Genomic DNA, 23,452 nt, shown 5'->3' on the forward strand with positions numbered 1-23,452 from the left:
ATTTTCTCCAGTGCATTTGGCACACACTTCTAGCCTGTTAAATAGACATCCTTTTCACATTTTGAATGTCTTTCAGAGCATTTACCACTCATTCCCTCCTGTGAGATTTTGTCTCACCTCACCTTTTTGTGTCACTCGATCTCTGGAAAGACATTCTGCATATTAATGCTTTGAAGTGGGTTTTAAGCACCAAAGGACCACTATCTAAATATATCCAAGTCTCATACAGGCACTTTTTAATTTGGTTCCACCAGCAGAACCTGACTATTATGATGCAAAAAATGTTTTATCTGCGCTCATTATCTTCAGAAAATATAACTGATAGCATACAAATGTAGAGAGATATTTTGATTGAATGAAAGCGCAAATGATAACACATTTTAGAAAAATTTCCTCCAAGTCTGTTTACAAAGCCGCCTGCTCATTTCAGCCATTAGAAATAATTACAGCTAATTCACTTAGCAGAGTTGTTTCTCCCTGACAAGCTGTCATCACGCTGAACCCAATCATCTCAGCCCTTAATCATGTTTTTCAGGGGCTTGCAAAGAACTCAATTTCATACTCAAGGCTGAGGAGAATAATTAGAGCGCTTGGTTTCAAATTTCATCTGCACAGTCCGTACCGATACTGCCACGCAAGCCTGTTAGGTCATTGTTTCAGTAACTGCCCAAGAACATTCAGTGCAGATCATATATTTTTGCACACTGTCACGTTATGTTTCAAGCTGAGGTTGTATAATGAATCTGGTTTATCTGAAGTGGTCAGACAAAAGTATTCACCATTGAGGAATTGCAGCCATTTTTGGTACATTTTAGGTCTGGGGTATTTCTTTATGAACTTAGCTTGGCAAAAGATTTGAAGTGGAGCATTTGGAAGCTGTGAACATACAACAGACAGATGAGCTCAAAGGAATCCATCACAGAAAGAGATAACAGGAACATTTGGATTGGCAATTTGGTAAATTTGTAGAAACCCTGTACAATGTCTATCAAAGTGACAACCACTCTCCAAATGGAAAGCAATACCATTGCTCACAAGAAGAATTGCAGATATTTTATCACAAGGTGCCAAAGAGTCATCATCTTAGAGAATAGGAAAGACAGATTAGAGTTAAATAAAACGCATCTTAAAATAAAAGGTAAAGCTGTCAGAGCAGGGCATGCTTGACATCAAATTGCACTGGGTCAGTAGTGTTTACTGATGATGTGCCAGAAGCGGCGAGAAATCTGAAGAGCTATAATTTTTGCTCTCTTCAGCAAAACTGTCTTGACTGCACGTCATAGTAGCAAATGCAGTAAAAAGAGAGAAAATCCATTGTTTGGTGATACCTTTAGCTTCCAGACGGTAAGCAATCAATGTCAAGGGTCCTTAACTGGGAAAGGTTTAGGAATAAACACTTTGTTATTATGCTAATTTATCTTATTGCACCTAAGCTCCTGAAAACACAAGATTGTATAAATATGGAGTTCCTTATGAGTTAATGCTGTATTTTTGTTCAACACCTGTTGCTGAGATGAGAGTCGGTGTTTTAACCCCATATTCATCATATAACTGTAACTTGAACATGTTTTTACAGCCAAAAACCATTAATTTCATAAATGATGAAAAATATATGTGGACTTAGCACCACTCGTTCGATTTAGGTGTAAGACAAAGTTTGTCACCCCAGAGTTCTCAGTAGTTTTAAAAAAATGATGATTATTGACTAAATCAAATTGTTAAATATATATATATATATTTTAAAAAAGCTCATAAAAGTTTCATATAAAGTTTCAAATTCCTCATTTTTTAATGACAGATGTTGCAAAAAACTTAAAGACACCCTGAAAACTTTTCACTGATGATGTGCAGATGTAGCCTACAACCAGAGATGGGCAGTGACGCGTTACTTGTAACGCGTTACTGTAATCTGATTACTTTTTTCAAGTAACGAGTAAAGTAAGGGATTACTATCGCAAAAACGGTAATTAGATTACAGTTACTTTCCCGTAGGAACGCTGCGTTACTGCGTTACTAAAACCGTGATTTTTTGCGAGAATGTCTCACGACAGTGACGTAAGCGAGTGCGCCGTTAGTGACAACAGCTGTGTGTAGATCAACAATGGATCACATATCGATTGTGGGAGAGAGTATGAGCGTGCAGCGTTTAACCCTTTAAGACTTACCATAGAACCAAGTTCGCCAGAGCTTATATTATATTTTTACATGCTGTGGAGCCATTTATGGGAGCATTTCAAGTTGCTATACATCAATACAACCATTATAGCCCAAACTTTAATAATATGTCTGCATTAGGTGCATAGTAATTACATAAATTGCAAAAAAGTGCAATAAACTACAAAAAAATTGAAAATCGTTTTTGTTTTTTTAACATATATTTCTAGTTAGAGAAATTTAAGAGGCTTATCCCTCAAAACTGTAAATACAAAAATGTTACACAAACTAGTTTCCCACCACAGGAAATTTATTTTGAGTGTCTTCATAGTTTTATTTTTGAAATACACCAATTTTTATATACTGCAGGAAAAACGAAAATAAATATTATAGTGCAAATTTGCAAAATAACAGCATATGCATCAAAATAAACTATTTCCAGCAGTGCAATATGAGTCTTAAGCATCCCAGAAACGACACAGAAAGTCATAAAGTCAAACATAACTTTTTAAAACACATAACAAGTAAAACACAAGCTCATAAGGCCCCGATCATTAAAAACTACATTTCCGCAAAATGACGTCACTTCCGGTTTCGGGCAGGTCATGCGGTCATGTGATAGTTCGCGCTGATGGACGTAGGAAGTGTTACAAACAGCTGATGGATCGGCGAAGCGTGTTTCTGGAATATCATGTTTTTGTTGCTGCAAGTGATTTTTATGCAGTTTTTGCAAAGCTATATGTGGAAGGAAACTGTGACCTAGGACAAGCTGATGGCATAAGATGTAAGTACAACTCCTCCAGTTTCATATGCAAAAAAAATTATTGCGCTAGCTTACTTGGTTGCAGAGCTACCGGGATTTAAAAATAGTTACGCAAAACAGAGCGTGCCCGCTCCGATCGGCTGTAAAGGGTTAAAGCGTGGAAGTACTGACCTTACTTTGAGTTTGATTCCATAAAAAGTGACAAAAACATTAGTGTCCATCGTGCGTGGGAAGAAAACTTCTTTTTACAGCGAAAAAAACCCCTAAACTTCCAAGCAAGCACCGAGTGCGCAACGACGCAATGGGAAATTCACAGAGAAACTCGCTGATTCTTCAACTGACCACGGCACACCTGCACCAGGGTAAACCTCCGCCTACCGTAGTCCTGCTTTACAGGTGAAAATAGAGCAACAGGACCGCTGAGTCTTTGACTTTATTTCCTGCTGTGTTTTACTTGCATCTATTTGAAAGAGTGAGTGTAAACACAAAAAATATTTTATTTTATGTGCTGGAATGTGCAGAAAATAGGTTTAAATGTTAAACTAATTTATTCAAGTCAGAGAATGTTGCATATAATTAAATTTTTGCTTGATGCATAAAGTTAAAAGATTAAAACTGATAAAACAAGTTAAAAAAAGAGACTTTTCCATTTGATTACATTTTGTATGATGGATTATGTAGAAAAAGTAGAATAGGGCTGAAAGACCTATCGCTTTATCACCTCTTCAGGTTGTAAATCGTGTTTTTAAAAAGTAACTAAGTAATTAATTACTTTTGAAAATAAGTAATCAGTAAAGTAACGGGATAACTTTTTTGTGGAAGTAATCAGTAATTAGTTACTGATTACTTTTTTCAAGTAACTTGACCAACACTGCCTACAACTCATATTTTCTGATGGGTCTGGTTTTCACATAGCAAACAGTCTTAGGCTCATAAAATGGACAGTCTTCTTCTTTCTTTCTTTCTTTCTTTCTTTCTTTCTTTCTTTCTTTCTTTCTTTCTTTCTTTCTTTTTTTTAATTTTTACTACTTTTTTTTTTTTCTTTTTTACTAAAATGACCAAGAGGTATGGCAGTCATGATAAGAGCTGGTCAATTTCCTTAAATTAAAAGCGCTTCAATTTCGCTTTTCTCCTTATCTTAATAAACATAAGACAAATTTCCTGTACAAGAAAGGGAGATAATGCCATCCTATAATTCTTTGGCAGCTTTGTCATAATTTTTTTGTTACTGGCAGGATATTCTTAAATAAATCAATCTCCATGTCTTTTCTCTAATGCCACGGCAGTTGTTACTGAGGTCAAGTAATGGTGTATAGCAAAAGATGCAGGATGTTAATTTTTCTTTAGGCTTTCCAACCTTACTTCAAGAGTATCACATATATTATTAAAGAGAAAAAGGATCACAAACTCAGAGTAATGACATTATCCAATAAAAACAAATGCACTTATAAAAACAAGAGTGATTATTTGATAACAGAAGATATTGTTTTCCCCCTTTATGTGATATTTTGGGACTCGTTAAGAACAATCTCATCCCCAGTATCAGAAGGCTGACAGCTCATTTCAGAAAACAAACGGATTTTTCCGTTTGTGCCCGTATTTGTGTTCTGATATTAGTCTGGGTACCCTGTGTTTAATAAGAGGGGCTATTTGCATAGCTAAGTCAGTAGTAATTTTAGATAATTACGTAATTTCTTCGCGAAATAAAGGGATGGGAGGGATAATATGGTAATTCACACTGGACATTGGCCTCTGAGTCACGGAACTTGTTGCTTTGTGTAAATATCTGCTGGCTGGCTTATTGCGATATCCTGTTGCATAAAGCTCAGATCGTTTCATCTCAGCCTGCTTCATGCGCCTGGAGCACTTCAGCTTTTGATTGCAGACATGAGCCTTTGATCAGCTGTTGGGTGGGCAAAAAAAAAGCAAATCGTCCAAAATAGCAAACATCGTCTGAAAAAGGCCGGAATTTGTTTTGTTTTCAAAATAAAAGTTTAAGAATTCGTCATATCTGTTGGAAAACATACAAGAAGGACGTTTTATAGAGAATTTTATATTTTAATCCGACAGCCAACAATAATATTGTTATGTCTTAAAGGGGGTGTTAAACGGGGCAATTGTTTTAAATGCCTTGTTATTTAGGTTGCTCATTAAGCTGCATGCTGGCTGTCATTTTTATATTTTCTGCCGACGGCAGAACATCAAATGTAACTTGTCACATTAAATGTGCATCTTGAAAACAGATTTAGAAAACACCGATGCGCCTTGTTCGTCTTGAAACCTTACAGGACTGGTTTTATTTTGAAAAACATCCGGATTAAGTACTTTATCTCACATCTGGTCAGTACTGACGTTGTTAACAAAACCAACGGTGCGCTCCGCAGTATCAGCACATCCAGCATCAGCTGAGATTGTAGATGACAGAGTCCAGAAAGGAGAGAGGACCCAGAGGAACAATAATCATTATTAGTATTACTATTACAGAGTGTTCTTAACTCGTGTCTGTAGCTCGGAGACTTATTCTAGTGTTTTAAGAAATGGAAGATTTGGGAAAAGTCTTCAACGATTCACAGGTCTTCGTGTTTAACTTGTCTTCATGAAGTGGAGCGGGACGTTTAGGCGCGTTTTTGGACTTCTCCGGTGTTTCTGTGCGTGCGATGAAAAAACCCTACAATGATTTTGGCAGTCAATTAATTATGGGCGCGCACATCCTGGAGTCCAACTCCAGCGGCAACTTGACGCCTGCGGTGTCGGAAGCTGGGGCTGTCCTGCCGGGCTACCTGGTGGTGATCTTATCGGTACTTATGGTGACTCTGGTTGTCGTTGTTGTGGCAGGGAACGCACTGGTCATCATGGCTTTTATTGTGGACAAAACCCTGAGAAATCAAAGCAACTACTTCTTTTTGAACCTTGCTATATCCGATTTTCTAGTGGGTAAGTTCTCCTTCTTTGTCACTTTATCCGTTCGTGTTGTCTGAGTCCATTCTTATGAATGAAACCCTTTTTTTGCGCGCGCCCCAAGCACATTGTAATTTTCCCACACTGTAATTAGCGTCTAACTATTGATTAGCGGCGAGTTCATGATGACCTTTACAACCCTTTTGCGTTATTCACATGTTAAATTACAACGGACTACTCCGCGTAATTGTGGCATGCCTCCGTTTTATTGAAGAGCACTCACGTCCCTCTTATAGTGAAAGCTCCTCTTATCTACAGCTTTAGTTAAATTATACCCTTGTCATTAATGAAAGAGACATATTAGATTGTTCTTGTTCGTACAATGTCACAGGTTTCCTGGAACTGCGTCTTTTCGCTAATTTTCTGCCGCATGTAATGCATCTTACACCCAGAAACTGTGAAGGTATGGGAAAGTGTGAATATTGATGCTGGTGGCTGGTGAATCACCAATGTGATGTGTGTTGTGTGTGTGTGTGTGTGTGTGTGTGTGTGTGTGTGTGTGTGTGTGTGTGTGTGTGTGTGTGTGTGTGTGTGTGTGTGTTCCAGGTGCCTTTTGCATCCCGGTGTACATCCCCTATAACCTGACCGGCAGGTGGATGCTGGGCAAAGGGCTCTGCAAAGTGTGGCTGGTCATGGATTACCTCCTTTGCTCAGCCTCTGTCTTCAACATTGTCCTTATTAGTTATGATCGCTTCCTGTCAGTCACAAGAGCGGTAAGTACAGTCTGTGTGGTAATGAGGCGCTCATTACCACACACACATACACACACGCTCATCAAGTTCACATAGGCGACCACATTTAGGTCCAAAATGTGTTACTCCCTGAAATAGCTTGTAGTGTGCTTAGAATCATTTGTATTCACAGCTTCGTTCTTTCACCAGGGTATTGCTGTCAAGTGAGTGCTTTGTTCATCAGCTTAGCCAAAATATTATCAGTGCAAAAATTAGCCCTGGCTCAACAGTCAAATAAACTATATATTCCATCACACAGCTCAGTTTTCTCATCACTTTTCAGATTTATCCTGTGAAAACAGCTGCAGAATGTCTTCTCTGGATCTCCAGGGGGTTAAATAACAGTCAATATGTCACAGTGATGTCACTGGGGTCATCATGGTTTTGTGATTGGGTTTTTGTTTTTTTAGGTTTTTTTCAGGGGGTGTAAGAAGCAGGGTGAGTCAGAGATGTGTTAGCGTGCATGAGTAGGCACCAATGCTCAATCTTAAAGCTAGAAATAAAGGGAAAGTTCACCCTAAAATCAAATTTTTACAGCCTGTTGTGACAGTTACGTTGGTATGAGCCGCTCAGTTTTGGTGATAGTAGCTATACAGAATCTGCCTTCTGTTGGAAAACAATGGAACTAAATGTGTAATTAAAAATATTATTAAAAATCAGTGACCAAAAAACCCACAAACATTGTGAGCAGTTTTATTGTTAGCTAAACGAAGCCTTGTTTTGCTGCTCATCATATCATGTTGTGTTATATTCAAGTGAAGGCAGGCAACTCTATAGGGATATCATACCAGTCTAGATGAATACAGGCAACTAACTAGTGAACTGTTCCTTTAACTCTTTCTCAATTAAAGACAACACATAAAGATAACATTTGACGACTAAATGAAGAGATTTGATACTTCAGTATTTGTCATTAAAGTGTGGTTTGACGAATATTCGAACAGTTTCTGGATTTTTCAAACTCACTCACTTCTGATGCAAACACAGTCATTTTAATCTAAGCAGGCTTGAAATATGACAAAAACCTCTTAAGTATATTTCACTGTCTGCTGCTTTGATCTTTGATCATTCTTTTCAGTTTTTGGCAGTTTTTTCAGTTTTTCCCTACATTTTGTACAAGATGAGTAATTCTTCTGTTGCTCTAAAAGAGTCATTGACTTTAATCATGGGGGGAAAATAGCCAGTATTAGATATAAAAGCAAAAGAAATATTTGTAAAACCTAAATATTTCAATGTGAATATTTGTATCCTCTTGCAGTCTCTTATTTTTAATTTATTAAAACTGTTAACTTTCTGTCAACTGATACGAGATTTACAAAAAAGAAAATCTGGCTGATGATTGGTTCGACTGCCTATTGGTCAGTTTCTTCACATTCAGCCTGTAGGGTGCAGTATTTCTTTAATTTACAGTGGAAATAGGGAGTCTTGTGCTTTTGTAGTGAACACTTGAAACTGGGGCCATAATTATTTATGAGCATCTTGTATTGGATCTGTTTCACTACTGATTTTTTTTCCAGTTGCTCTTGAACCACAGACATGCTGGCAGCTTCACTTGACATATATCCAGCTGTTGAATCTGCAGAGAGACATTCTGATTGTGTGAGAAAAAGAAAAGATTGAGAAAACAACAACAACACCAAAGGGGAGAGCAGCAGATAGAGAAGCCCTGCAAAATGATAGCATTTAGACCGAGAGGAGGTGAAGTGAAAATGGAGTGAAAGCAAAGAGAATAAGCGACGGTGAGGGAGGGGTAGATCGGGAGAAACCAGATGTCTCTTTCATACTAGTGTTGCATCAGTGAATGTGGCTGTCAGCCTGACATTCCCCTTCTCTCTTTGGCTTCGGAGACACACCGTGGTATAAAAACTCCATGAGTGGGTTTTATTTACAGCATCTCTCTCCTGCTCCAAAGCCGCACAATGCAACAAGGGGTTCATTTGGGGAAGATACTCTGAGCAGCTGTGGGTGTTTGAAATGTAACGTGCAGTGTTATTATGATGCAGAGTTTCTGTTCACGGCACATCACTGTGAGTCATACTTGTGCCTCTCTTTTGACACAGGTTAAATACAGAGCTCAGAGGAACATGACCCACCAGGCTGTTTTCAAGATGGTGGCGGTGTGGGTGCTGGCCTTCCTCCTTTACGGCCCTGCCATCATCTTCTGGGAAACGATCGTCGGCTACAGCATTGTCCCGGCCCACGAGTGCTATGCTGAGTTTTATTTCACCTGGTACTTCCTGCTGAGCGCGTCTACCTTTGAGTTCTTCACCCCGTTTGTGTCGGTGGCCTTTTTCAACCTCAGCATCTATCTCAACATCCATCGCAGGAATAAGAGTGGGGCTGCCTGTGCTGAAGACAATGCCAAGCCTCAGAAGAACAATGAGAAGCATAAAGATGGAGCCGGCTGGTCCGTGTTTTTTGTCAAGACTCGGAAGGTGATGTCAAGCGAGCCTGTTGCGATCTCTGCGGTCATCGAAGATGACGACATCTTGTCTCCCTCCTCCAGCGGGGAGCCTAACGCCAGTCAGATATTAATGCAGCGAGAGAAGTTCTCTCCGCACAGAAAAAACTCCAGGTTGTTTCAGCACACGGCCTCCTGCATGGTGCCTGGCCGTAGGACACCGGGATCTCGGCTTTCCAGAGACAAAAAGATTGCTAAATCTTTAGCCATTATAGTCTGCATTTTTGGGATATGCTGGGCTCCGTACACTCTACTGATGATTATCCGTGCCGCCTGTAGCGGTAAATGTGTGGCGAACTACTGGTACGAGATTACCTTCTGGCTTCTGTGGCTGAACTCTGCCATCAACCCGTTCTTGTACCCTGTGTGCCACAGCAGCTTTCGAAGGGCTTTCTCAAAGATACTGTGCCCTAAAAGACAATCAGTTCAACCACAGATTGAAGTTCAGTCTTGTTAGATGAACTCAAATGAACTTGCATATTTTATGAATGGAGTAAATGTTGCTGAACACTGTAAAAAATCCATTTGATGTTCTTCTATAAAAAAAAAAGGCCAGTTTTCAAAAATTAGGTAAATGTTTGCATTTAAATGAGGATTGTAACATACCTGACAGCAATACGATGACACAACACAGCTGAAAATAGCACAACATAATATTCTTATGGGCAGAACAATAGACTCTTGTAGTACCATTGGATAAATCTGCCCACGATTAAACCACCTCTCAAAGCCAGTTTCAGATTTTTCTAATGTTGTTCTTGTTCATTTTAAAACCTTCACACATTCCCTCTAAGAAGGCTGCAGAAGGCTGTGAAATGATGGCATATGCAGTCTTAAAGAAGGTAATTACCATAATTTAGTCTAAGATATCACACATATATGAGAACTACTGATCACCAGGTTGTTAAATTGTGTTCTGTCTGAATGGAAGCACGACGCAGACAGAAATGACATCTTCACCCAGCATCCAATTTCATAGCGGCCACCGTGAGAACATTTCAACTTCTATTTAGATGAAGCTGATGTGAAGCAAGAACTCAATGGTCTTTTGATGGTTTCAGAATATATCTGCACATGAAACCCTTTCATGTTACAGTTTCAAATATACAGCTGCAAGTTTGACTTTATGCTCATGCCCCTAAAAACTATACAATGCAAATCATGCAGCGATAGACTCACAAATGCAGAGTCCTCCATGTTTAAAGCACTAGAAAAGAAGACAAGAGTGTGCTTACTGACCAATGAGTGTACTTTTATCAAAGTAATTCTAAATATTTTATAGTTTTAATCTTATGGCAAGGAAATCTACCTGACATCTGTCAAAATGTTAAGAAAATGTCAAAGCAAAATGTGAAGCACAATGAAAAGAGAGCTGATTTAAAACTTATGTACAATAAGATCAATGTCAGGCCAGATGGCTGAGTTAATTATTTATTTCAAGGCTCGACTGGTTTACCTAAAGCTGTTTTCACACATGCAGTGCAGTCTTGAATTTTTGCCGAAAGGTACATGCAAGGATTTGCTTGTAAGACTCAGTGGAACATTAAACAGTTTTTCCTTGATGCAAAGCCTGCGTGATGTCTGACTGAGCTCATGTGCGAGCAGAAAAACGAATCGTCCAGCGAATTCATGATTCAGGGAATCATCGTGTTCTGCCTCCCTCTCGCTGAACCCAGACAGCTCGCCTGCCTTAACCAAACAAAGTATTTCCAGGAGTGAGAAAGAGTCTGACTGTCTCCTGTTGTGTTCTACAAAGGAGAAAGAACACTTTTGAATAATAATATGACCTGATTCTCCCAACATAGTGCAGACATGTGAAAACCGCATATTTGATTACTTTGTGTATTGGTTATGAATCTGTGCAGCTGTAAGTCAGATGAAAAAAATAAAATAAAATAAAAGAAGACTGCCAACAGGCTTTTTTCCACTGTATGTTATTGGTAAAATCTGGAGGAGTAGTTACATCTATAACCTACTTTGTTGTCAAGGGTTAGATGTGAACACTGCTTTTCTTCTGGTCTCTTACTGTTTTTCTTTTTTCCCCACATCAGCTTTGATATGAAACCTTTCTTTCATTCATCCAGAGTCTGTCTCTGGAGACAAAACATCCATCTCTCAGTTCCTGCAGCCCAAGTCACTCTTTTTATTTTTCAAAGAAAAGCCATCATCACTCCTGAGGGAAAAGTAAACTTTCTGGTGTCCAACTGAGACAACTTGTTCAGTCATGAGACTATTTTTCTCTTTTAATGGAGTCTTGCTATTTTGTCCACTCGGCACCTCTGTTTATTTCCTTCCATCTTTCTTCTTTTCTTTAATTCTCTCTGCTTTTTTCCTAAACAGGTCTGTAGGGTCAAACATATATTCCTTAACTAGTTGCTGAAAATTTCTGTCTGTCATTTGTTGAAATCAGTCACAATGAAGGTGCAACACCGAAAACCTTGCTGCAATTGCTTCGATTGCTAGCATATCACCATAGCCGACGGGGGTTTCCATGTAAAACATGGACTTACCTGCAACACTCACCAAATGCAAAAAAACTCCAGGCGACCAAGCCAATCTGCCAAAGACCACAGCAATTGGCATGGTTTTTGGTGTATTCAATTCAATTCAATTTTATTTATATAACGCCAAATCACAACAAAAGTCGCCTCAAGGCGCTTCATAGATACAGAGAAAAACCCAACAATCATATGACCCTATGAGCAAGCACTTTGGCGACAGTGGGAAGGAAAAACTCCCTTTTAACAGGAAGAAACCTCCGGCAGAACCAGGCTCAGGGAGGGGCGGGGCCATCTGCTGCTACCGGTTGGGGTGAGAGAAGGAAGACAGGATAAAAGACATGCTGTGGAAGAGAGACAGAGGTTAATAACAGATATGATTCAATGCAGAGAGGTCTATTAACACATAGTGAGTGAGAAAGGTGACTGGAAAGGAAAAACTCAATGCATCGTGGGAATCCCCGGCAGCCTACGTCTATTGCAGCATAACTAAGGGAGGATTCAGGGTCACCTGGTCCAGCCCTAACTATATGCTTTAGCAAAAAGGAAAGTTTTAAGCCTAATCTTGAAAGTAGAGATAGTGTCTGTCTCCCGAATCCAAACTGGAAGCTGGTTCCACAGAAGAGGGGCCTGAAAACTGAAGGCTCTCCCTCCCATTCTACTTTTAAATACTCTAGGAACAACAAGTAGGACCCTCTTTGCAATGGATTTCACCTGGCAACAGCCAAGAACCTCCAGAAACCACTTGCCAGCTGGTTGGGGAATGCTCATTTTTCCTTTACCACTGGGGGTTGCCAGATAGTGATGGCCACATTTTCCCCGACCAACTAGAGGTTGCCAGGGAATCATCGACCTTCTCTAGGCCTGAGGCGTTATATAGAGAAATTAGTGCTTGAATAGCTGGCATCTGTCAGTCAGCTTAGAATGATTTTTATTTTCTAGCAATAATAATAATAATAATAATAATAATAATAATAATCTTTATTTATAAAGCACACTAAAAACCAAGGGTATACCAAGGTACTTGACAAAATAAGATAAGATAGGAAAAAGAAGATGGGAGGGAAAAGAGTAAGAGAACATATGTATATCATAATACATAAAAGTAGTTAACAACGCATAACGGATAAAAATGTATCAACGCACACCAAATATTAGCTAGGTGGAAAAGCAAGATTAAATAAACAAGTCTTTAACCATGATTTAAACAATGGCATAGAGTCAGACGCCCGGATAGCAACAGGAAGATTGTTCCATAAGACTATGGAAAAAACAGAACAGTGAGTTCTTCTCTTAGTTTGTGCTCAAAATTGTAATTCTGCACACAAAGCCTAGTGAATGAGGGCTGCGAATTCCATCACTTAACTGAAAGTCACCACTTAACACTAAATCCCTTATTTATGATTTCAGGTAGTCACTCCATTGACCTAACCTGACTACTGAAATTACTCTCATAAAACTATAGTTATTATTTGTACATTTTGTACTGAAGTATAATGGATTAAGCTGGAACCTTCAGAGCCTCTGTTTTCTGTTTCAGACGGAATGGTGCCAAGTGCCTCTTGGTACTTCCAGAAATGTCATACTACTTCTCTGAGTGTTTCACGATTGGTTAAAGGTTTATAATTGTTTCTGGCTCCTGTGAGATGGGATATGGTATGACAGATGTTAGCTGGTGTGAATGGGTGAAAAGCATTCTTGTCTTTTTATGTTGCTGGTAGCTGTTGTCTGTGTTTGATTCACACCTGCCAAAAAAAAAGAAAAAAAACTTTGCAGGAAAAAAGTGAGTTTTCTGTTTTGAAGATTGCTGTCAAGCTCTCATTTTATCTAGCAGCAAACACACAGTGTATGACAGAAGTGGCATTGACTTAAAAAATTTTCACCACAGATGAACATGATCAAAATATATCCAGAAAACTCTCTGGGGGCTGTCAGAAAAATAAAGGAAGTAACAGTATCGCTTTCCCCTGTGGGAATAACATGGGACATTTTACTTAGGAGGAAAGACCCTTGGAGACTGTTTAGCCTTGAGGATACACACAGAATTTATTGCACTGAAAGAAGAATCTTTGGATGATGCTGTTTTGTATCTTTCTGCCGTGCCTTATCGGCAACAACAAATTTAATTTGATGTCCAAAAGGTCACACGAAAGTCATAGCCCTACAGAAGCAGCTGTATAAATCATACAGTTTGTTGCCGTTCTGCAACATCTCAGTTAAACTCTGGAACAGCTCATATGATTAAACTTCCTGTCTCTGCATCTTGTTTTGAATACAGCCCAAAGCATTAAGTGGCTTTAAAAAAAAGACCCTGCAGAAAAAAAAGCTGTTTCCTCTGGGGCAAACTGGATAAATAGATTGTGGTGGTGTGTTTTCCCACTGACCCTATTTAATAATAGTCATTTAAATGCAATGGTTACTGTGGGTGCATTGATACACATTTTGTGCCTGTGAAAACCACAGCTCAAGAGTGAAAATGCTTTTGCTAAACAGATCCAAAAAATCTGAGACCCATGAGGCACGACTGTCATCTGTGTGTCTCAGAATTCAAGAATAGAAACGGACTAGTCGAGGAGTACAAGAGACTTTTTCCCCTCGGCCAAAAACAGGAGTCAATTTGGAAGCATTTCATAAAAGGTCAGTCGAGAATGAGATGAATTGGCAGTGGTTTAGGTGACTTGCACAGAGACGCAGGTGGACTTGCAAATAGAAACCAAATTGCTCAGTGCCAGTGTTGACATCGTTTCTATGCGCTGTGGGAAGCCCAAGAACCAATGAAACAGCCTTTCAAAAAGAAAAATTGGAAGCAGTTTCCATCCTTCTGGTTCATGTTGGGGTTGCTCTGGGATTCAAATATGGTGGCGGTAATTGTTAGTGAAACACATATCTGGTGAACAAAACAGATGAGATCCTTGGGGCTGAAGACAGAATGCAGACCCCTTCTTTTTTGTTCGTTTTGCTTTTGTTTGAGAGAAATGTGAGACGTGGGAGTGAAAAAACGGTGGCTGCTGTTAACCGGACAACATATGTTTGGTGGATGATAAGCTTCATGCAAAACCAAGTCGTTTAAAGAATGTAAAAGAAACACGTCCTTTGAGTGTATTTCACTGACTCTGAATGCAGCCTCTAGCTGAGCTCGCTCTTTTGATTTCAAGTCACTATGAATATTTACAGTTAGAGCTGAGGAGTCTGTCCTGAAAGAACTGGTGGCTTATAGAAGCTACATTTGATGCTCTGTTGTCCAAGAAAGCGATTTAAAATTCAATTTAATTCAGGATATGAACACTGGCTGCAAGGAGATGATTTTCCATTAGTTTTTTACTGTATAGAGTACACTCTACCACAGTGAAGCCTGCCTGACGCTGATGATGCTGATGACTCCTTAACGGGACTCACACAACATGGAATAATTGTTTATGGTGAAGATGTGGATAAAAGCATCCAGCGGCTCATGCTCATTGAGATCAATGGAAAAACAAGCATTTACTCTGCCAGAGCTCTTAATTAACCCACATGCCCTACACATGATAATTGCTTTCAGGGAAACAATCTACAGATGGCTTTCACCACAAGAGTTCTATCAGCTATGCCTTAATTTCAGCACTGCATTAATATGTATCTGTTATGTTGCTAATTGCTGCCAGCCACTTGTCTATAGGATCAGCACTGTTGCTTTAAACTAAAATAAAACTTTAAAAACAGGTTCCTAAAAATCTGGTGGTATATGCATTCACAATGTTTACATGAAATAACCACCAGTGACCAATCATCCAATCACAGTTGCAGAAATCAGCAGTCCAAAAGCTTGGCAGAGAAGGTATGTTTTTAGAAAAATAGTTACAGCTGATGCTTGTCTGAGGTCACTTGGGAGGTCCTTGCAGAATTTTGGTGCAACAACAGCAAAGGTACAACCCTCTTTTGAAATAATCTTTGAACCTGGGATGATAAGGAGTGGTTTAGAAGCACTTTATGCTGGATTCTGTAATGCACCAGAGTCAGTATAAGGCTAACTCTGGAGTATTTTGACCTCTCCAATTTTCCCCTGAATTAGTAATCAGCATTTTATACAAATTTTAAACCGACAAGAGATGATGATGATCGAGTATACACTGCATTGCATGGTTACATTTTAGATACAACAAAGGCGTGCATAACCGGATTATAATCCAGATCTAAAGGTGTAAAAAACTTTTTTAGGACATTATTCAAAGCTGGAAGTAAGATTATAATTTGGGATTTCAGAAAATCCCAAATGTTTTAAGGAACCTTGTAGAGCAGATTTACCAGTTGCATGGCTTTTCCTTGTCTGCTGTAATTAGTGACATCTTGTCAGCCTGAGGGGCAGCCAGTGAAAGGACACAGACAGGAAATGTCCCGCTTGTCCTCTTGTTGACACTGGGCAGTTTCATGGAAAAAAACTGTCACAGGTCATGAGCCTTTTCTTAACAACATTTTCATTCATATTCCCACAACATTTAAACAAGACTCTGTAGGTATGCCGGGCAGTTAAAGCACTATCCTTTAGGAAAACGAAGGTCAACATGGAAATGTAAAAAACTGCAGTTTTTATAGTGACCACATGAAGCACCAAAGTCTAAAAAAGTGATATCTGTAAGAAGTGGACTTCATTGATTTAAAATGACCAGCAGGATTTTGCCTTCCACCTTTCTTCTCCATGGGGAGCTTCCTCTACCTGTAACCTGGATCTTATACTCAAGTGCTTCTACGATTACTGTGGCAGTTTTAGTTATGAGCTCACTGGCAGTGGGAATCCAGTGTTCACATTTGCATTTCCTCTGATGAGACTCAGGGCCACAATCTTCATCTTCACCTTAGTAGATATATCTGTCATTGCTGGTGGCTGGATATCGTCTAAAATTGTTACACACACACACACACACACACACACACACACACACACACACACACACACACACACACACACACACACACACACGGGAAACAAGAATCGGTTCTTGTAGAAAACTGTTTTCTAGTAGTCCAGTTTCTTGTTAGTCTGCCTGCCTATCAGTCTTGCTTATCTGTTTGTGTGTTGGAGGAGGAAAATAGTGAAATGGGAAACTGCATCCAGGACAGAAACAATTGCATTATGCTGCTAACACAACTTTGGTTCTTTGCAAGCATCTGCCAAGACAGCATGCTAACGCTATGCTAGCCAATAACCCAGAGTGAAAACTGAGTGAATGTCACCACAGCAGCCAGACCCTGAAGTTTAACAGGTAACATGCAGCCTCCCTTTCTACCTGTTCACGTATCTAAAGCAGAATCACTGTGGTGACCACTTTTTTTCGTCTTTGCTTTGTGCGGCCAGCTTTGTGTTCTACTAAGAGAAAGATCTTAGCCGTGTGTCCACATTAGGGATTTGTGTTGGTGTGCAGGGTTGTAGCCTCAGGTTTATATTGTTAAATGGTGCCTGTGAGAGTGTGTTTCAGCTATTTTACAGAGTAACATGAAAGTAATGTAATGAGTAGTATAATTAATTATAATGAATCAATTTAGTTAGTGTTCTGTGTAATAATGTCTTTTTTGAGTAACATCTCCAACACCGATCACAAAAAAAAAAGAAAAAAAAAAGAGGGAAATACCTCAACAAACATGCACTTGCATTTTCATGCATTTGATCCACAACATGCAATTAATTTGCATGAATGTAATTTCTTTATTGCTGCTTAGCAGTGTTGGTGACTCTCGAAACGGAGCCAATGAGAACCCAGTGACAATCAATAAGCGAACTGATAAGGAACTGAATCGATAAGTGATATCAATAATGGAATCAGAATTGCTCAATTCTTATCTGTTCCCATCCTTAATCACATAATGTTACAAAGATATTCTATTTGATTTAGGTCAGGTGACCACGGGGACCAGTCAATGGTATGAATTTCCTCATCCTTCAAGAACTACCTGCAAACTCTTGCCACATGAGGCCGGCCATTCCTGTACACCCGGAAGAACCCAGGTCCCACTGCACCAGTACAGGGTCGGAAAATGTGTCCGAGGATTTCATCCCAATACCTAGTGGCAAGTGCCGTTACCCTAGCCTGTAGATATCAATGTGTCTCTTCATGAATATGGCTGTGTCATGCTGCCTGTTAAAAAGCAAACAAAAAAACCCTCATAGTTTTGATGCTTTCAGTGAGAATCTATAATGAAAATAAGGTACAACCATTAAATGAGATGGTGTGTCCAAACCTTTGACAGGTATACATATATATTGAATGAGGCAACAAGTTGTTTGCTTAGAAAAAAAAAAGGGTTAAAATACGATGTTTACCACGTTTCAAAGCTCTGCTTTTTAGGTTGCTTAGGTCACGAGTCTCAGAAAAGTGTAATCTTAGAAAAATATGTTGTACAGGCTAGAGATGGCACGATACCACTTTTTTATGTCCGATACCGATACCGATATCATAAATTTGGATATCTGCCGATACCGATATGAATCCGATATAGTGTTTTTTAATCAACAAAACTGTTTTTTAAATATCTTGCTGCATTTTGTATAAGTTCATACTCAAGTTTAAAACAACAACTACACTAAAGCTATTCTGTTATACCTGTATGAAAAAAAAAAAATTTCATAGTTCAGCAATACTGATCAATCTAATAAACTTAAACCTACACCATCCTCCCTATTCTGGTATTTTAAAGAGTACTTAGCATAAATATTAAGCAACCTAACTAATAGGGTTCCAACTCCCAGCAACAACAAAAATAAATAAATAAAAAATAGGGAACCACCCCTCACGCTCCACCTCATGATGCTTAATCGACGTAATCAACCTTAATTTGATGCAGTGTGAAAAAAAATGCACAGAAATCAATTATTTTTCAAGAAATATTAAATAGATTCAACATCTTTCTTCAACAAAATTGCAGACTGCACAGATGGTACCTTCCCAAAGGAAAAAGTACTATAGCTTACTAGGGTATATTAGACTTAACAGTTACTATATACAATAATGGACTTCTATACATTTTACATCAGATTAAAACTTTGGGTGTAAGATTCAGATAAATATTAAATAATTAAAAGCTCGACATTTTAAATGAGAATAAGAAAGAAAAGTATGTCTTTGTGCCCTCTTTTCCCTGTTAATGCCCTATCGGCCCCCCTGGCTAAACTTTGCTAGATCCGCCCCTGCACAGTTACCAGCGTCAGCTACGTAGAAAAAGATCCTGGAGTAGAAAGTAATAATAAATAAATTCTAACAACAGCTGATCAAGCTTAAACGTGCTGCTGTTGTTCAGCCGCTGGTTTCCTCTGTCTGGTGCAAAGTGGGCCAAAAGCAAACAAGAGACACGGACTCGCGACAGAAAAGCCGATCAGCTGATTATTAAGCAGTTTCATGATTGAAGTAGCAGCCGGAGAGGCAGTCGCTCGTTAAGCTTAACGCAGGAATGCTTTACAAACATTCAGAGATGGACTTACACACTTGCTTTACTTCTCTCGGGGATAACTTTGTCGGAGATGAAATGCGGGGTTGCTAGCGAAGCTCCAAATGCTATCCAGACCACCGACAGGTCCCGCATGCCACAGCCGCTCTATCACGTGATGCATACTGCTCCGACGTGCTAACGTTCTGAGGTGAGTTATGGCATGTTGCAAGTTTTGTGAGGTGCTTTCGTGATATTTAATGGATCGGATTACATTTTTTATTTTTCTCCGATATCCGATCCAGTAATTTAGGTCAGTATCGGACCGATACCGATACGTAATATCGGATCGGTCCATCTCTAATACAGGCACACAGCATACTTCCATTAGTATTTCAAAGTCCGTTAGGTTCTGTGTCATGCTGGGTGTCAAAAAACAAACAAAAAAAGAAATTACCCTTCTGTGTACTCAAACGGGTACACGGAAAGATTAGATAAGCAGATTAAAGGTTTTTGGCACAACTTAACCTACTTCAAGGTGCAGGTAGGAGAGGATAAAATTTTAATAAGTCTGAACTCTGGCATTTCTTGTAGTAACTTTATTAGCTGACTGACTATTGATTTTGGCTTTTGGCCTTCACTGTGGTTAAAAAAAGCCCAACCCAAAACCAAAACAGAGAAGAAAAAAAGTTTAAAAAAATCCACATTCATGTCAGCAAATGATGCACCTATAAGAATGGGTTGAGTGCATGGACATGCCATGTGGCTTCAGGAAAAACAACGTCCTTGGAAATGGGGAATGCTGAATATAAAAGATGATAAACTAAATAACTTATTTAGTAAATCAACAGGAGAAATGAACTTAAGAGATGGTATTTCCCCCATTTGTACTGGGCTACAAGCTGACATTAGTCAGTAAAACAATAAATTTGTTCTGAATCTTTGAGCTTTATGAAATGCATCATTTCGAGACTGTTTCAGAGTTTGCAATGAGACCCGGTCTGGACCTTCAGTTAGGCCAGCTAATGCAGAGTAATTGTTGCCTTTTAAATTCAAACCATTTCCAGTTAGATGATCTTTTCTGGTGATTAAATAGAATTTGCAAAGGAAAGGCACTGTCTAAGAGAATAAAAAGCATTATTTAACAAGAGAAGTCAGATCTCAGCTGTAGAAATAATTATATCAAGGCCGTTAATGTGCAGCATTTTGTAACAGCAGAGGTACAGAGAGCTACACGGTCTTTGCAAAATAATGTGTTTTTATATCAAATACTATTCAAAATGAAAGACAAGGGATGCTGAAATATGAATTTCAAAGAGAAGTAAATGTACAGGAAATATATACACATCCGGAAGTCTTCCCAAAAAACACATTTTCTGAAACCACAATATTTCATGTTAGCTTTCAACAGCATCCAAATACAATCAAGCAGCACTGATTTACTGGTTGATCATCTTGGCATTGCACACACAAAAAAACATTTTATTGTCAAACAAGAGACCTGAATTGTCTCCAAGGTGTTGCAACAAGCTCTATTACTATTTCATATTCCATCCATCCATTCGCTTCCGCTTATCCTTTTCAGGGTCGCGGGGGGCGCTGGAGCCTATCCCAGCTGTCACAGGGCGAGAGGCAGGGTACACCCTGGACAGGTCGCCAGTCTGTCGCAGGGCCAACACACAGGGACAGCCAACCATTCGCACTCACATTCATATCTAGTGACAATTTGGATTATCCAATTAACCTATCCCCACAAGCTGCATGTCTTTGGACGGTGGGAGGAAGCCGGAGTACCCGGAGGGAACCCACGCAAACTCCACACAGAAAGACCCCAGCCTGGTGTTGGAATTGAACTCAGGACCTTCTTGCTGTGCGGCAACAGTGCTAACCACCGTGCCACCGTTTAAAACACCAATATTTCATATTGGTGTTTTAAATTTTAAGGCGCAAAAAGCCTCTAAATTCCACATTATTGATCGTTCCCTTAATTCACCAAGATAACAGCATCTCAGGAAAATCATTTCTCAGTCCCTAAAAATGAGATTTTTTCCACCTCTGTTATCTTCATTAGATTTTGCAGCCCCTGGGATCTAATGCTTCATTGGAAGTCATTTCACCAGTCAGGAGGCAATTTACAAAGGATAAGGTTCAATTGGTAATTTTTACTTGCGAGCTCAAGAGAGCAGATCCTCTAGTGTAACGCTCATAATGCTCTGTGTTCTCTGTTAAAAGAGGTCCTGTTATATTTAGATCAAACCTTCCAGAAACACACATACATGTAAGTAATGAGTATGATCAGGTTGCAAAGCAGTGGTTTTGACAAAGCACGATGCCATAATATAGAATTTTCTGGTCTGCCAACACAAGACCAACCATTAAAGGAACAAATTTCAGCCACTTGATTTGCTTTTTCTGAGTTTCCCATTTTCAAAAAACAAAACAAAACAGAAAACCCATCACACTTTGACATCTGTCTCTTTTATATAATTGCCTGTTACCTTTACAATGTTGAATACTAACTGTGTATTTAGTACTGTCAGCTTCCTGACATTTGCTTTCTGTCCGGGTAATACTGTAATAGTGCTCAAACTGGGTGGTAGGGTGATTATGATCATGACAATAATGATATATGAGTATGACCCACTTTTAGGATGTGACATTTATTTACAGAGTCACAGCGACCTGTGAGGAGCTCAAACATAAGTCATATTCTTCTTTTGCCTCACAGTTTACGGTAACTTCTTTTCCCCCTTTTGCTGTCATTGTAATCATGTTTAGATCTGCGTTACAGTCACATTTCACACTGGGTGCATCAATGTTATGCTCTGAATATTAATGAGAAAAAAGTTTTACTGACATTATTTTTAAATACAATTGAGGGATCCTGGGGTTTTCAATTCATTTGAAACACAAAATCAACACTTTGCTGTTTTTGTGAATTATTTGCTATGAAGAAATAAAAAAACCAAAACAGACAGGCTGATATTTTTTGCCCTAGATTACCTGTCACATATATCACTCACTTGTCACATGCCACCCACTCATGCTGTCACGACGCCATTCTCCAATTGGATCCTGATTACGTTTGACCTTGTTTTATATGCTAATTCAAGGCTCGGAAATGAGAACCCACCCCCACCCTAATCGAGAAAAAAACCCCAAAACAAACAGTTCATCCAGATGAACACACAGAAAAGTAATTTGCCCGACGTGAATACATAGATGCCATTCAGGGTGATGACTCACCTATTTCCCCCCTACCTGGAATCTGTCATAAGAAGTCAAACACAGAGTTGGAGGAGGTCCATTCTGACTGTGGTACATTAAGCAACTCCACTCATTATCAGGTCTAATGCAATCTTCTAAATGTCAGCTTTCACGTTACAATGAGAGGTGGGTATTTTTTCTTTTTGTTTTTTGGCCAGATTCACTTAATTTGCTGTCCTTATTGCCCTTCACTTGGTAATTACTTTTCCATATCTGATTGTTTATATTTATCTACATGTGTATATATATAGCAATACTTTTTTAAAAACATATTTGAAAGTGCTGTTATTGATATTTTTCTTTATCATCAGTGGATTACATGACTATGTGCATATGGCAGATGCTGTTTGTACTGCTGAATTCACAGAAATGCCTGCCTCTGCTGTTCTTTTGAGCTCTGTGGACCTTTATGATGTTTTTTTATTGAACCTGTTTTGGTTGCTTGGTCTGTGACTCTGCTCTTTTGATTCACTCTCAGCTTTCTGATAGCAGCAGAAAATGGTCAGCTCAGTTTTTATTTTTGCACTAGAAGAGCTTCAGCTCTTATTTTTGTAGCTTAACACTGAGACTACTGCATGATTACTATGAGAGTCCTGTGTGTCTGACACTATATGCGACTCCAATTGACTCCCAATCAAAGAAATACTTCTGTATGTAAGTAAGTCAACAATGTTTATCCAATGAGTCATTATGGACTGAACTGCTTTGGCTTACTGCTGTCTGCCATGTGCCCACTCATTTACATCTGTATTTGGTTGTTATCTTGCCTGCTGCTCTCCCCAGTTCCCGTTTCAAATTTCAAAAGTTCCTTTAAAAGAACAAACAGAGATGTTTTTAACCACTGAAGAAAATATCAGTCTACACGTGGATCTTCTGGTATTTCGGTGTGATTCATAAGCCTTAGTATTGAAATTGTCGTCATGTTCTGTTAAGTTTGCATACTACAGTATTAAATAATATCTTTAGATGATTATTGGTTAAAGTTTCATACTGAGGTTTCTCACATAACATGAACTTTCACTGCAGCCACCTTAAAAATCATCTTATAAAGAGGAGTGAGCATATGGGAGTAAGTCAGGTAATTTTAATATAGAAATTATTATCTTCCAAAGTGATTCTTTCTCCCACTCTGCACTACTACAAATGATCTTAGGGTTACCTGCCATATTTGATGCCAAAAACGTTTAAGCTAGGTGGCTGTTACGCATTTACATGTAAATATGTT

General features: G+C 39.0%; 1 protein-coding gene and 1 long non-coding RNA gene across 2 annotated transcripts; one reads left to right on the top strand and one right to left on the bottom strand.

The window, feature by feature from the left end:
• Positions 1–130: 130 nt before the first annotated feature.
• On the top strand, positions 131–10,982 carry LOC113016858 (histamine H3 receptor). The gene is made up of 3 exons (XM_026160016.2): positions 131–5,851; positions 6,422–6,588; positions 8,667–10,982. Exons 1-3 carry the CDS (start codon positions 5,575–5,577, stop codon positions 9,522–9,524), a joined length of 1,302 nt encoding a protein of 433 aa, XP_026015801.1. The 5' UTR covers positions 131–5,574; the 3' UTR covers positions 9,525–10,982.
• A 670-nt stretch (positions 10,983–11,652) lies between these two features.
• LOC145424242 (uncharacterized) lies at positions 11,653–21,233 on the bottom strand. Its single transcript, XR_013905260.1, has 2 exons — positions 19,016–21,233; positions 11,653–11,909 (listed from the first exon to the last, which is right to left on the bottom strand). It is a non-coding gene; the product is annotated as an uncharacterized LOC145424242 (long non-coding RNA).
• Between the last annotated feature and the right edge of the window lie 2,219 nt (positions 21,234–23,452).

This window comes from Astatotilapia calliptera, chromosome 23, assembly GCF_964374335.1.
Source record: "Astatotilapia calliptera chromosome 23, fAstCal68.1, whole genome shotgun sequence".
NCBI classification, from domain to species: Eukaryota; Metazoa; Chordata; class Actinopteri; order Cichliformes; family Cichlidae; genus Astatotilapia; species Astatotilapia calliptera.